The following is a 16160-nucleotide window of genomic DNA, read 5'->3' as shown; positions in this document are numbered from 1 at the left end:
CCATCCAACCATGGCGAGTTATGATTTAATCCCACAAATGATTTGGATCAATACAGGGGTTACTGGGTGAAATTTTAAGGGGCTGTGACACACAGGAGGTCAAACTGGTTGGTCCCTTTGGGCATTAAACTCTATGGTTCCATGAATATAGAAAGGGTCCCCAGGACTGGGCCGGGCAGCAGTGGTTTCGAAAACTCAAGGAGGTGATCGCCTGGCGTGGCAGGTGAAGGGGATGCATCGCCACCCGGCATCTCTGGGAAGGCGCAAGAGAAAGACGAAAACGGTCTGGAAATTCAGTCTCATTTTCAATTCAGCTTTTATTTTCTGTAGGCTTCAACAGGGTGTTCCAACACACACAAGCCTTTTGTGTAGGCAACACCAGCATTGCTACAAGCACTGGCAGATCATCAGCTCAATTAACCCATAGGCTTGATCTAGCAAAACAAACAAAACAAAAAAAATCACAGCTATTCGGGGGAGGGTAAAAGCGACAGCAGTTCAAACTCTCTTGAAGATGCAGGATTATACCAAAGTAGGCTCCATAGTGGTACACAGGAGAGATGCACAGAAGATTTTTTTCACAGCATATATTTACATCTTTAACGATGCCGCAGGTGAAGAGCTCAGTCTCACTGCTGAATTGAAAGACCAGGGCTGACGGCCCCTCTTTGCACAGAGGCTGAGAAATCTAATTCAGTGTCTACTACATTCACTTTTCGGTCAGTAGCTTTACCATCAGTGGCTTTTATTGTAAAATCCTGCATCAGCTCAGAAGAATATTGCCATGTAAATCACAAAACCACCGAGGTGAAGAGGGACAAACCTACTTCACCCCCATGATTTTCAAACTAATTGTGCCAATGCTTTCCTCCCGTTAACCGTGCACCACCAAATCGATTCTTGCACTGAATCAGGAGCAGAACCATTCCCCGTTTTTGTAGCAAGTTTGCACGCTGTGCGCTTTAAGTACTTTGAAATCTAGGACTCTCCTCTTTGAAGTGTTACAAAATAAAACGATCACAGGGTTGAGGTTCCCCCATCTTTCAACTGCATCAAGGGAACAGGAATCTCGGTATGAAAATACAAACAGTATCTCTGTCCCACAGCCATCATGTTATAAAGGTACATCAGTATTTTACTGGGAAATGCTTACACTATATAAAAACCAAAAACAAACACACACCTTATTGTGGTTCTGGAAGACCCGGTAACCCAAGAGGAAGTAAAAATCAGGGAACAAAAATTACACATACAAAAAAAAATATCTATACACAGATCTTACTGCGTAACCGTCTCGCATTATGGTTTCAGGGCTATTCAGAATACACGTGGAGAGCGTGGCAGTGTTTGGGAGTTACTGAGGGGCAGTCACTGAAAGGCCCGAGCAGACATGCAAGTTAAGAAGATCTGAGCTCTGCTTGGACGCAGTACTGCAGCACTGAATGCACTGCGCTGAGTTGTGGTATGGCAGGAAAGCAAGCGACTCATTCAGAAGTTGCCTTTGTGGTATTCTGACCTGTCAAAATGGAGGCTTGCCCTAAAAGAAAGCCTGCTTTAACGGAGCTGCGCTGCTCATTTCAAACGTGTTCCTCCGTGTTAGAAATGGACTCTATTCAACTGGCCAATCCGCACGTGAAAACAGCCATTGGGTTCAGCTTCTGTTATTTGTAATTAGTATCTCCTCGCTTCAAACAACACAACCGCTGCTGGACCAACAGGTCAACAGCTGGGTTTTAACCCTGTAAATGTAAACACAACTTTGTGCAGCAGTTAACACTCATGGCATCGCACAAAGCCTTGGAAATACTTGTTCCAAGGCAATTATGGACAGTGAAGCCGAGTTCAATCTATTCTGGGCATCTCTAGGATGGCTGTGCTTCCCTGGGAAGGAAACCATTCTACCCTAAAGAAGCTTTAACGAGGCATTGTCTGGGCCTACAGTAGCTCAGCCCTACAAATTGGCCTGTAGCCTCTAACTTACTCCTTTGCAATTTAATTGGAGATTTAACATTGTGTCCTCCTCACCCCAGCCTGCCACGCTACAAACACGCCTAAGCCTTGTTTATAAGCCTCTTAACAATCAAATGCAAAAGCGCTGAAGGAAAGACCCCAACAGGAGGGCCGGCTGTCTGGGAGAGTGAAAGGCGCACTCTGGGGAGCACAGAGCTCACATACATTCAGAAACCAGGGAAACGGAGGCAGAGACGCAGCAGGCATTTTCTCCTGATCAGTCGCCGGGGAAGGACAGGCACGGGGAAGTAGCCGGCTGGTGGGATGCTCACCTAAGCACTGAGCCTGCTCAGCAGGGTGCACGTGCTGCCTCTCTGGAGGACGGAGGAAGCGCACAGCTCCGCAGAAAAGTGCCGTTTAAGTGCAGCATTCTGGGGCTCCCCCTTGATTTTTCTGTTGTATCAATGCACATTTCTCGCATTACAAAAATAATAATTAGAATGAGCGGATGAGAAGTACGAGGTGTGGGTCAGGACGCCCGTGCACGTAGGTTTCAAAAGCCAAAAGACAAACCCCGCTCCCCTCTCCCCAAAGGAAAGCCAACAGCAATGGAGAAAAACACTAACCGCATCCCACCCGTCCTCCCGCCTCGCTCCTCTCTCTCCCTGGCTACGCGATGGAGGCCGCGAGCCCAGGAACGCGGCTGAGACAGGATTAGGGGCAAGCTAGCTAGAGTAAGGTTCCTCTGCCCTTCTCCTCACGTACAGTCCGAGTGGAGGAAGACACGGGAAGGGTGGAGTAGTTCGTGGGGGGGGTGGGGGGGGGCAGAGCCCTGGCGGCTTCACTCCCCTTCCTCCTTGATGCGCTGCTGCTTGTTGCGCCGAGCGTCCATGTCAAAATTGAAATCGTTCCACTCGTCGCGGGGTGGGAAGGAGATGGTCTGGCGGAGCGTGAAGCGGACCGCGTCGATGACCCGCTCCCCCCGGGTCTCGCTGGAGCCCACGCTGACGGTGGAGGCGCCGCTGGGGGTGCGCAGGAGGTGAGGAGGGGAGGAGAAGTCATGGAGCTGCCGGTGGTCCAGGATGCCTTTCCAGATGGCATGGCGGAACTGCTCCGGGATCTTGAGGCTCACCAAATCCTGGAAGGCAAAGAGGTCATCTCCTTTAGCAACGGCTCATTGGACCCAGCCATCCTTGAGGTGCAACACACAGACCCTGCCTCCCCAGGACATACAGGGAAATGGCCTCCTGGCTGCCCAGCCACCACTCCTGCTGAAATCACTGTGCTATGGCCCAGGACGTGAGGGGTGAGAATACTACCAGATGCAGAGAGCGGGCAGTTCTCTGGATCGCTCTTCCCGAACGGACGTTTGTGGAGGCCACACAAACAACACTAGGAGACGAGACCAAACGAGCGCTCGGGCACTAGCCACCAAGGCATAAAGGTGCTAAACCCTCTTCAGTCTGGTCTCCTAGAACAACCTCCAGGAGCTCTGCCGCTCATGCCATGGGAGAGGCAGGGAGGTCTCAGCATGTCTGAGAATCTGACCATTTCTCTGTAAGCCGAAGAATGGATTTAGGACCCTCACTTTGGGTTCCAAAATTTGAAACTCTTGGCCTTGAAAACTGCCTCTGTTAAAGGAGATCAAAGCAGCTTGTCACAGCGTCCTGGAGACGGAGAAATCCACCCCCCAGAGAGAAGGAGCTGGTTTTGTACTGGTTTTCAAACAGGAATCAAGCGCTATTCAATGGCTGTCACCATGCAGGGCAGCGTCCTGGCCATCACCAGGATACACAGCCCTAAATAGAACAGGGGGATTTTAAGGCTCCAGGGCTGTACAGAAACACTGATCCTCACCCAGGAACAGACAGAGCCACTTATCCCATCACCATCCTCCAAACCCAACTCCGGGAATGCTCTGATCTGAGCTCTGCGGCACTGACTCACTGGAAGAGTTCAGTTTGGGCTCCACCTGGCCTCTGGGCTAAGATCAGTTCTATTCAGCTGTTAAATTTGCTCCGGGTCCAAACCACCACAAAGTTCGGTATGGGTATGTGAATGAGAGGGCCTGGTGTCTGCGGCCATCTCTACACATCCCGACACTTCTCTTGCTAGCCCACAGCGGGGGCGGACTCAGCCTCCCTTTGGGAAGCCTGGCACCAGCTGCTCCATGAGGTCACGGTTGTTTTGGTAAGCCAGTGGTCAGTGGGGATCGGCTCTTCTAGCTGCAGCCGTGGAGGGGAAAGAGCAGCCCATCCTGAAAAAGCAACAGCACCCCAGCCTGGCTGAGCCCTGGGGAGCGACAGAGGGGAGGGCAGCCTGCCAGCGGAGAGCAACAGCAGTGGACAAGAGGAAGCAACCTGGCAGAAGAAGCCACACTGGAGGGGTAAAAGGAGAACAGGTGGCACCAGACCAGAGTTTAGCAGTAAGCGACCTGGCAAGATCATTAGAGTCAGGCTGGGAAACAGAGGCAGGGAGAGGAAAAATGCAGACGACGTATGGGCAGCCACTTATTTTTTTGTTTTGTTTTCGAGATCATCCATTTGCAGGTAAGTCAAGGTATTTCCAGCCCTTATAAACGGAAACCAAGACCTGGAGAATTAATGGGTGTGGGGTTTGGAGCCAACCATGAGGCCAAAATAGAGTCAAATACTCTGCACCAGGCAAAGCGAATACCCTACTGCACTGGGGATGGGTTCGGTCTCTCAGCCTCCTCAAAAGCCTTCTCTGGTTCACAATAGACTGGATTAAAACTAGCTGCCCTTAAAAATCTCTCTCTCTCTCTCTCTCTCTAATAAATATGGAGTCTGGATTTCTGACCCGCCCGGCCCCAACCAATGGGGTGGAGAGAGCGAACAAACAAAAGGGTGACTGTTACTTACATCCATGGAGTAATGCTCAATCTGATAGATGGTGGTCAGCCCCTGGGTCGTGAAATAATCCACGCAGGATGAGCAGCCCAACCTCGCTAAGAAGCTGCAGGGGAGGAGGGAAGGGAAGGAGAGAGAAAAAGGATCACCCTGGCTGCAATAGCCCAGCCATAGCATAACCAAAGACTCGACCACCTTGCAGCAGCTAGACACTGGGAGGCTGAGCCGTTCCCCCGGGGGGGGTCCCCTCCTCCAGCATGGCTGAGGTCAGTAGACACCAGACAGCACTGCCATGGGACGGCTCTCAGTCCAGTGCCTAGCAGACCTCCCAGGGTGCCACGGTGGCAGGCGGTGACCTGAGCAGAGAGGTAAGGGAGCAGCACAAGCGGTGGAGAGCAAACCCCCGTAGGGGGAGTCCTTCCGGGTTCGAGCAGAGGTACTTCACTAAGGGGAAAGCTTGCCCGGCAGACACGCAGTGTGTGGCTAGAGGGCTTCGCTCAGTAGATCCAGGGCTAAAATGCATTACACACACACAGCTGCGCCTCTAAACAACATACCCGTGCCTAACTGTCAGCGTTAGGCTAAAGGAAGCATTAGCCAACGTGTTTGGGCTCCAAGGAGGAAGCAGGACTCTGTCAGAAGCCCCTGGGTTCTAGCCCCAGCCCTGACAGAGACTTATTTTGGGACCATGAGAAAAATCCCCTCAGTCCGATTGATCCCACCAAGCACCTCAACTACTGACGACCCCAAGGGGGGTGGAGGCCTCTCATCAGCCTTGTAGGCCCCAGGTTGTACCCCCCGTTTCCCTTCCCGTGTGACGGGGATGATGCTACTTGCTGAGCCTACCTCCGAGTGGGAGGGGTGTCACTGTTATTCGACTACTGTTTGAGAAGCACAGAAACGCTGGCGTGGACGGTGCTACCGGTCAGTGCGCCAAGGACCACCTACCCCTTGGAAGTGTTCTGTGGAAACTGCTCCTCTCTCATCCTCCCCAGGGAGGATCAATCCGATAGCCCCAAAGACGGGGAGGAGAGAGAGCCCAGGTGACCGTGTGGCCCATACACTTCACCCCCGATGCACGAGGCCTTGTTATGCCCCTTGGGTTTGGGTCTCGCCGGCCTGCTCCCGCTCACCTGACGATGCTGCAGTCTGTGGGGTACGGGGGTGGCGGGGTGCAGTGAGACGTTGACGGCATCGAGAGGGAAGGAGGCAGCGCCTGCGTAGGGCTGAGACCGTTCATGTCTCCCGTCATTGCCATGTGGGTGCCCATCATGGGAACTAGATAAAACAAGCAAAGAGAGAGAATTGTTACATCGGAATTCCAGCCCAATGGGCCTTCAAGGGCAGCTCCCCGACTCAGAAATGCCATGTATTTCAGAGGGAGTCTTAAAGCCACCATAAAGCACCCCAGTGTGTTGTATCATGGGGGTTATCTTGGGTCAGGAGAGCTCTCAACTCTTCTCTCCTAACTAGTGTAACTGTAGACGATAATCCAGGCAAGGGAGCAGAGGGAACAACTCCAGTCACAAATATGCTGGATGGAAACCTAAGCAAACCGCAGGCTTCTCAGTTTTCTTTGCAGCGGAACAGTGGACAGGACAAAGCCAGCGGAGCAACCCAATACAAACACCGAACCACCTGGTTTTCAGAGACACGAAGCCCCCTAAGAAAGTCACAGGGAGTCTTGCACCTCTGAAACCCCAGCCCTAAGTTGCATCTGGATCGGCAGAGCTGCCCAGCACCGCTCCGTGGTTGGGATTTTGCCCCATAGACTGCAATCGGAGGTGCCCACAGCACAGATCTTCTTTGAACTTAGGAAGCGTTTTCACGGACCCAGGGAAAGCTATGCCAAGGAGACAAGTTTGCACCTTCTCTTTAAAAAAGGAACGGGGAGGCAACTGAATGGTAAAAGCAGAAGAGGTTATTGCAGCAGCAAGTCAGGCCTGCAACACCCAGCACTTTTTACCCTGGGATTTCAAAGTGACTCCAGAAGCGGGACACGTATGTCACAGATGGGGAAACGGAGATGTCAGTGAGAGACAGCCAGTCAGCGACAAAGCTGAGAGAGGAACCCAGATCTCCGGAAGCCCAGCCCTGTGCACCTGTACTGCCTCGAGGGCAGCAGGCTTTGCTCCACGACTTGCATTGGGTCTACGTAGCTGGATCAACAGCCCTGAAGCCTGAAACTTGCTCTCTGCAGAGCAGGGACAGTATGGGCAAGCAGCCGTGCATGCCTCCTCTGCCCCACCCCCACAAACATACCACAGGGTACGTCCGCGGCATGCAGCAGCTAGGAGGTGTGATTCCCAGCTCGCGTAGACAGACATGCATTAGCAATGCTCCGGCTAGCGTGGTCGCAGCAAGCCAGGTGGTGGGGCAGGATTGGACTCTGTCGACGAGCCCAAGCCGTTGCCCGTGCTGCCACTTTTACCACGCTATGACGTGCAGAGCTAACACGTCTGTCTGACCAAGCTGAGAATTATGCCTCCCAACGACAGTATAGATGTACCCCCCGACTGGAGGGAGGACGGACTGCCCTTCTGAGTGGGAAGGTGGTTCCACCTGGGCCTGAAATCCTGGGCCACTCCGCTGTGATTGCCAGACAGGGGCTAACGGAGATGGGTGCTGGGACATGGAGAGAGATCACCTGGCCATTTCATCCCATTCCTAGCCCCCTCGTCAAATACACCAGGAGGTCAATGGGGAGCAAGAACAGACGAGCAAGAGAAAGAGCCAGCCCCTTACTGTTGGTTCCCATGCCGTCGGGGATGGCGGTCGGGGTCAGAGCATTGCGCTGCTGGGGGTTGATCAGCTGGCTGACGGACGGCAGCTTGTTCATGCTGTTCATCTTGCTGAGTGGTGGGGAGTTGGAGCCGTAAGACGACTGCGACTGCATGGAAGTCCTGCAACGTAACGGAGAGGTTACGGGTGGTGAAGCTTATGGAGCAGATAGGAGCTTGAGCCAAGTCTGGTGTGTATCGTGGGAGGAGGGTTATCTGCTCTATTTTTATATAAATTACAGGTATCACAGGGGTGACGCTAGGACAGCTTGTTAAAAAATATCTATTTTTCAGTAGGAAATATTGAAAAATAATTAAAAAAACCACAAATTTCCCAAGGAAAAAAGGTGGTTGTTTTTTTGGGGGAGGGGGGTTGTTGGAAGAACAAACTGAAATGTTTTGAGGGGGGTTGTTTTGTTACAAATTCAGTTTTTGGTTTTCAATAAACCCAGAAAATGTCTACCAAAAATGTTCAGAGGTTTTTTGTTTTGTTTGTTTATTTTATATAAAAATATTCTACTGAGCCAACATTCTTAAAAAACCCATTTTCACTAAAAAAAAGTGATGCCGTGATTTCGACCAGCGCTAGTCATTACTGACAGCGGGCTGCAGGCACTGGGACAGTTTTCAAGTCAGGGAACAATTATTACATTGGCCTTTTTAAAAACGCTTTGCCGAGGAGTCACATAAACAGGCTGAGCCTCTATGTCCAGGTGTGAATTACAACCGGAAGTTCCCCGCTGAGACAGTAGGTGCTTCTGATCTCTATGGACGCTGAGATTTTAAAAGCAGCTGAGGGGATTTGGGTATGCAGCTTCTGTTACTTTTAATGGGAATCGGATGTCCAAATCCCTTAGGCTGTTCTGAAAAAGTATCAGCCTCAAATTACAAATCTCCAAACCACACTCAAACCAGCAGCCTCCTTGTGCACCAAAACTAGAAGGTAACCAACCAAACCCTCTCCAAATCCTCCAATGCAAACAGCCTCACTCCAGCCAGTATTAACAGATGCTTCTGTAATAGGCCTGCCCAGGGGGAGTTGCTTGTGAGATCTCTCCCCTCCCCACCCTGGACTGCTTGCGGGGCAGGATTTCATCTGGGACGATTCAGAGAGTGCCAGAGCCCAGTCCCCAGCTTGAGTTACAGCCATGGCATTCCATCAGGAGTTGGGTATTATTTGGAATATGCAGAAAATGATCATTAAGGCCAGTCTAATAGTGCAACTGGCAGTGGCAGCACGTCACGCTGTCATAAGAGACTAGCCTCTCCCCCCTGTATGCTGGGCAGAGATCTACCATGCTGGGGGCAAAGGTGCTTGGGAACCGGGCGAGCTTCCCAGACAAGATGATTTCTAACACAGCTACGGGACTTGAGTGATTGCTTTGCTGCATTACAATCAGGAAGTACCTGTGGGGAGGGGGAACTTTCTCCCTGTTATTTCCCATCAGGAAACCCACTCATCTGTTCTCTACCTGATTACACTGGATTCCTGGGAACTGACATTTCTTCTATGTGAATGATGTCGTGACTGCATATGTGATCTCATGGACCACCTGGAATTGTGGACTTCACCATAAATTTCCTGCCTATAAAGACCCTAATTTCTGGATGACCTACTGAAACCTTTAGCATCCAAGCCCTACCTCCATACAGACAGGCAGTCTCCACCTGCCCTACACTTTCTAGACTTGCTACGTTGGGTGGAGAAGACATCTGTTAACAGGATGCAGGATCTGGAGCCTGAGGAAGTGCAGACTAATTACACAGTTATAGGAGTTACAGAAGGGCGTGAAGGGACCTCCTTGTATTTTGGGGGCACAAACGTAGGACAAGATCCAAAATAAACTTTACAGACCCAAGGAAAAGAGACAATGCAAAATGCGTACAGTTAACATTAGTTAATAAACAACATTAACATCAGCTCCCAAGGGGCAATGATTCCAAGCCTTGAAATTCAGAGCCAACTTTTCAGGGCAGGGCTGGCGATTTATATCAGAGGTTTCAGTTCGACCATTATAAAAGTCCAGGCCAGCCACCAAGTTCAGGTCTGGCTTGATGCCTTATTAAGGTTCAGAAGGGGTTTGGATTTGGGGGTTTAGTGAAGGTACACGTTTGGGTGCTTACGCTAGCCAGACTCGGGATAACATGAGCAACACAGGGCTGAGTGGATGCCTGGTGCAGCAGTTCTCTTGCTTGTGATGTTTATGCAGCCAGAGACATGCAAATCACTACGTAACAAGCTCTCAACAGCCTAACTCTTCTCAGGTCAATGGAGTGTCATCAGAAGAGAATTTGGTAAAGTTTGAGAGTGGTTTTACTTTTAAAAAATACAATGCCTGGATCTATTGGGCAGGTGTCTCAAAAGCACTCAGCACTGGATCTAAGGCTTCTCCTACTCACACTTCAGTGAGAGCAGAGTTGGGCTAATGCTGAACGCTTTTGAAAATACCACCCAGAAGCGTCTCACCCAGAGCCGATCCTCCTCTCGCTTTCTCCTGATTTACCCTGGCCTGACTCCCTGAAGCCAGTGGAGTCGCAGGTACAAACCAGGCGTGAGATGACAATCAGGCTCCATATGTTTATGCCCATAAGCACTTCAGCTCAACTATTTTATCATGTAAGAAGATACCCAGAAAATTAAGAGGCAGACAGAAAAAGAAAAATCCCAAGATAAACCAAGATGCAAAAGTTTATTGAAAATTAACATCACACATCCATGTAGCAACAGCCTCGGTAACACAAGAAAGCAGTTCTTGGTATGAAACACACAGTAGACTACCTGGCGTTTGGAGATTTGTTTATAACCAATTGCTTTGTTTCCCCAAATTCCTTTCTTTTCTTTACACGTATTAAAAATCCTTGTGGACGAAGCTCTTATTTTAAAATGATGTTTAATGAGTCCCAAGGAAGATTGTAAGTAGGAGCATTAAAATCCATTTGATACCAATGCCAATGAAATGCATTTTAATATCAAGGCATAAGGACTTCAATCAACAGACTATTACACTTCTTGGAACAGTCTGATGCACAAGGCACAAAGTCAAATACTGCAACTGATTTTTCTTTTTTTGAAAAGAGACTAGCTAAGCATATGGCCAACAACATTTGTAGTTCTGCAAGCTACTGTCAGGGTAATCAACTCTCATATTTCAGGGCATCAAGTGATCATCTGGAAGGGTCAGGAAAGAAATGTTTCCACTTGCAAAGCATGGTATGGTTGGCAGGGCTACTTTCAGGCAGGGAAGTATTACCCCCTATCAAAGGCAGGATATTGAACTTGATGGATCACAAAACCCTTCTTCACACTAGTGAACATTTACTCACATGCGCAGTCCAACCGAAGTCAATATGAAGCATTCACCAACATGAAAGAATGGTTACTTACCTGATAGTAACTGTGGTTCTTGGACATGTAGTTATCAGTGTGGATCCCACTCGAGGCGAGTGTGCAAGATAGGGATATTTTTGAATAGCTGTGTCTGCTGAGACATGCCTGCACCATGGCGTCCTCATGACGCCCATCCACCAGGCTAAGGGTCCAAGGAGCAGAGAGGCCGCAACCCTCTGTTTCCTCACTAATTCGGATTCCTGAATAGGTAGGACGCCAAGTGGTGGGATCTGGGAACCTCACTGATTTCAGATATGAGGACATACCCGAAGCAGACAGAGGCTGCAGCTTAAGCTCTAGTGGAATGAGCCGTAATATTGGGAGGGAGAGGTACGTCAGCCATTTGGGAGCAGATTGATAGGCACAGCATGATCCACTTGGATGGTCTCTGGGAGGAGACTGCTTGACCTTTGGCTGCACCAGAGATGGCAATGAAGAGATAAGACAATAGCCAGAAGGGTTTTTATTCTGTCAAGGTAATAGAATAAAGCTCTGGAAACATCCAAAGGTGTGAAGTTTCTTTGCTCTCAGAGCAGAATGGATTTTCAGAAAGAAAACCGGCATGTGGATGGACTGGTTTAAAATGAAAGCCTGAGACAACCTTTGAAATAAATTTAGGATGAGGTCTCAGCACTGCTGTGTCTCGGATGAATGCTGGGTAAGGAGGATCAACCACGGGAGCTGGGAGATCGCTGACCCTCCTGTCCTATGTGATGGCAACTAAAGAGTTCATCTTGAGAATGGTGCTGATGCCAGGCAGCGTTTGTTCAGTGCCAGGCTGGCGGCCAAGCCAGCAGCACTCGCCTCTGCCTGGGAAGCAGGTTTAGTGGGTCATTCCCAAAAGGGCTGATGTTTCTGCAAGTCCCCATGGGAGACCAAGGACCAGTGCTAGGAGCCAGGTCTGTCCTGCCTTGTCTTGTACCATCTTCCAGTGCCAGAGCTTGCCTGACACTGATGATTTCTTGTTGGCACTGGTCCTCTGTGTCACATTCTGATTGGAGGGGGCAGGAGGATATAACAGGGTCAGATCCTTCTTTGAGGTGGCACTTCACTCCTCTGGGCCAGAAGTTACCCTCACAGATTGCTCTGAGAGGCAGAGTTTGAGATGGACACCCCTGGATTTCAGAGTCCTCGCCGAGAAGGAGTTGCACATGGCTCTTGCCAAGACAGAATAAGGAACAGCGGTGGTTATTAGCAAGAAGTATTAAGCCATCACAAGATGGACATGGCTTGAAGCCTGAAAGCTTTGAGTCGGCCATTAGCGGAGAAAGGTGCTAAGCCCCAAAATGTGTCAGCTTTTTGTTTTTGATTTTTGTTAAATACCCAGACTGGAAAACAAAGTGAAGAAGAATAATTAGGATTGAAATCTATCAAATAAGTTAAATCTGAGGGTAGGTCTATACTTACCTCCGGGTCCGGCGGTAAGCAATCGATCTTCTGAGATCGATTTATCACGTCTTGTCTAGACGCGATAAATCGATCCCGGAAGTGCTTGCCGTCGACGCCGGTACTCCTGCTCCGCGAGAGGAGTACGCGGAGCTGACGGGGGAGCCTGCCTGCCGCGTCTGGACCCGCGGTAAGTTCGAACTAAGGTACTTCGACTTCAGCTACGTTATTAACGTAGCTGAAGTTGCGTATCTTAGTTCGAAGTGGGGGGTTAGTGTGGACCAGGCCTAAGAAACATCAGGGGGTAGCAAGCGAACGCATTAGCTCTGTCTCACGACCATGGGCAGTGTGGGGGTGGAGGTTGTGGACACACTTTATGCTCCTGGCTGGTGGGAACAGGAGATCACTGTGCAGACGCAGCCCAGTGGATACTGCTACTCAGAAGATTCCTATCTTGAGCATATGAGACCCTTGCGTACCTAGACTGGGATCCACACTGATTCGAGCACCTCTAAGAAGAATTAGGGCTTCACAAGCCACCATAGGCTCAGTCCAAGTGAAGTCTGTTAACTTCAGAAACCCTTTTGAGTTCGGTGGGAGTTGGACTGGTCCCAGTAGGGTTGATACAAAATCAATGAGTCTTTCAATTGACTTCAGCAGGCTGTGGAACAGACCCTTTATGATCACGGAGAGGCAATTAATGATCCAGGTTGGAGGTCATATTTCTAAGAAAAAAAATTCTTGCCTATGCTAATTAATGTGCTTTTCACCTCCATCTGTCCAGCAGTACAAAATATTTTAACTACTTGCATTACTACTGCATGACCAGCATTAAAACAAGGACTACCTGACCAACGGTCACAATCCCCAGCTGTTTATTCTTAACCATAACCCCGTCCCACCACCCCGAGTGAAAACATCTTTAATTTAACAAGACAAGAGGCATTTTACGATTGAGACCTGCTCAGAGAAACTCTCACGAGTTTCACAAATAACAGTTACAGTAGAGAGTTTTAACAAACATATTACAAAAAAAAAATACATTGAGGAAGGCGCCATTGTGGTTTCAGACCTCCCAATGCTAACGCTATAGCTAAGAGATCTGCAGAACTGTTTATTCTTGCAAAGTTTGAGTCCCTTCAAGAGATTGTTTTCACTATTTTCTGTTTCTAACAAGCTGGGGGTTTTTTTGTTTTTATTCGCCACAGAGTTCCTAGTCCCATGAGCTGGACAACAAACCCCAGCTTGGCTCATGGATAGACTGATGGGTTTGGGGGGATGGAATGTTTTAAGATGGCATCGCTCTGTTTGGGAAGCTCTCTCCTGGAGTCCGAGAGTTCACTCCTGAAGCAGGCCGAAAGGAGACTGTAGAGGACGAACCAGAGAAAAGAGAAGATGAAGGCTTAGGACCTTTATAAACAACCCAGAAGAGAAACACCTTCTTTCTACCTTCATGATCACAGTCTGGACTAGAAGGAATAGAAACCCCACGTGGCTCAGGGCCTGCATGCAAGGGTCTCGGATAGGAAGGTTCAGCATGCCGGACAGCCCTTGTAGGAGTGTCCAAGAACGAAGGAAAGTAACAGAAAAAAAGCGCCATGACTAACCGACACAGAAATTCAATTTCCAAATCACGGGGCACAAATACGTCTTTGGTGTTGATTCCAGCTACCTATCAGCAACACACTGATCAAGCATGAGCCATCCGTGGGAAAAAGCTCTCATAACTGGGGGGAAAACCCAGTTCTAACTGTAGACCACCCCACACTTTGTTTACTTTAAAAGAGTGGCTGGTACCAGACAGGAGAATAATCCAATTTATTGCAAGATGGTTACATTAGCTTAATCTACCAACCACACCAACACCACCCTTCCAAGGCTGGTTATTCTATGCCACAGGAGTGGAATATAATGCATAGGGTAGCACTGAGATCCACACTATTTAAATGTGGTGTATGTGCGGGGGGGGGGGGGGGAGGACTCTATATCATCTGCACAATAAAATATACTACTACGTTCTCCCACTTAGCCCTACCTTTTTGCTCCCTTTCCCTGTGATATTCCTCCAGTCAGAGCACCATCCAAATGCCTGGAGCTTACAATGCACGAAAGCAATATAAAGCATGCAAGGCAGACCATTAGCATTCATACAGTTAACGGTGAGCAACTAGACCAAGGTGTGAACGGAAACGTCACTGATATTGTTATTTTTCTACTGACTGCAGCACAATTTCGCAAATTCATGCCTCAGTTTGATCACCACAAGCACTTGGATTGCTCTGCCTCACTGACGCTGACTTGAAAAATGAATTCCCTGGAGCACAGGTAACAAGGAGCTCGCTCACGTAGACTGAAAGCCAGTCGATGGTCTGCAAGCTACGGCCATGTTGATACTACAGAGGTACTTTGCTGGGAAACAGTGATAAGATGGCTCCTAATTTCAGGAACACTTTGTAAAATTGCTTTAACCAATTTATGGCCAATCCAAATTAAGGGCAGTTTGCACTACCTGAACAGTAAGTACTGGAGCGAAACTGAATACCGAAAAATGTTGGCTGAATTGAAGAAATGCAATCTCATTGCATTTACAGCTAGAATATTGGAAGGCTCTATACAGCAATTGGTGGAAGGGTCTTTCCCATCTCTAAGTTCGAGGATTCCCTGGTAATGCAGCATGTCTGTGTTTTAAACTGGTGTGGCTGGTAGACTGATCTTCCAAATTAAAATATGTATTGGTCTTATAAAAATGCACTCAAGGCTTTGTCTGTGGCATATGCAGGATGAAAACTGTTGCTAAACCCCCACCTATGATCATGAAGGTATCTGGCGTGCCAGTAAACTAGGGAAAACCATGCATCAAAGAATGAGTAGACAGAATGCAATATGAGACAGAGAGAGAGAGGGAGGAAGGGAGGGAAGGGTATCTGTCAAAATGTAATTATAGTGAAATATTTTCTGATTACCTTGTCAAATGCAATACTTTTTGATCACCATTAGGCTGGTCTTCTCTCTCTCCCAAAATATTAAGACAATTATATTTCCTACCTGCCAAATGCAGTCCGACATTTTTGCATGAAAACTGCAGGCTCGTACGGTATTTTTCCAAGCAGATCCATTTTATTGATTTTTGAACAATTACTATATTGCTGTTGTGGTTTTCCCCTTTGCTTTTTCCAATCCTCAACCATACCCCTTTAAAGATTAAGATGAAACTTTTAATGTGATGGGGGGGAGGGGTTCAGCTCTTAACTATAGTTCTAAAAGGTCATTTGAAAGAAACCAGTTTCTCTTTGCTTAGAACTCCATTACAGAGCACAGCCATGCGCACACAGCTACAGGCAGCACACCAAGGCCCTGATCCCGCAATCAGACGCAGGCAACTCCCAGTGGCTGCACAAACCACCAGTGGGACCAGAGGCAGACACACAATACACATGGGTAACTGCAGGTGTAATTTGTCGCTTCTAATCTCTGAACTGTGCATGCAACTTCGGCACACATTTTTGAAAGTGTAGCCCTATACACAGAAGTATTTTCCTTTTCTTTAAAAACAGCCTGACAAATGAGTCACCGTTTATCTTGCCCTGATAAACAAGCAGTGACTAAACCTCTCCTACCAGATTAGCAGCATTCGCTCATTTTGACCTTACTTCATAGAAGAGACCATGTCATTGAGTCAACGTCTCCGGAATTTCCTCTCTTCATTACCCCTTTGCTGAGACCTTGGAAACTCCTTTACCCCCAAGCCGTAGGTGGGTGGTAACAGACACCAACCCATAGGTTGGT

At 48.7% G+C, this 16160-nt stretch overlaps 1 protein-coding gene across 3 annotated transcripts in view; it reads right to left on the bottom strand.

Moving 5' to 3' along the window:
* Window positions 1–2791: 2791 nt before the first annotated feature.
* TP63 (tumor protein p63) overlaps window positions 2792–16160 on the bottom strand; it is a 132385-nt gene continuing 119016 nt past the window's right edge. For 2 of the 3 annotated variants that reach the window (XM_024202380.1, XM_024202381.1), the window contains 4 exons: window positions 7566–7723; window positions 5954–6098; window positions 4833–4926; window positions 2792–3088 (listed from right to left, as the gene is read on the bottom strand). In XM_024202380.1, coding sequence (XP_024058148.1) covers window positions 2792–3088; window positions 4833–4926; window positions 5954–6098; window positions 7566–7723 — 694 coding nt within the window. Of the gene's footprint in view, window positions 3089–4832; window positions 4927–5953; window positions 6099–7565; window positions 7724–13624; window positions 13740–16160 lie in introns of those variants that run through there. The other variant, XM_024202382.1, reaches the window with a different exon arrangement.

This window comes from Terrapene carolina, unplaced genomic scaffold (genome assembly GCF_002925995.2).
Source record: "Terrapene carolina triunguis isolate 2854851 unplaced genomic scaffold, T_m_triunguis-2.0 Scaffold88, whole genome shotgun sequence".
In the NCBI taxonomy this organism is placed as follows: Eukaryota; Metazoa; Chordata; order Testudines; family Emydidae; genus Terrapene; species Terrapene triunguis.
The sequence above is the reverse complement of the archived record's forward strand: the minus strand, read 5'-3'. Positions and strand labels throughout refer to the sequence as shown.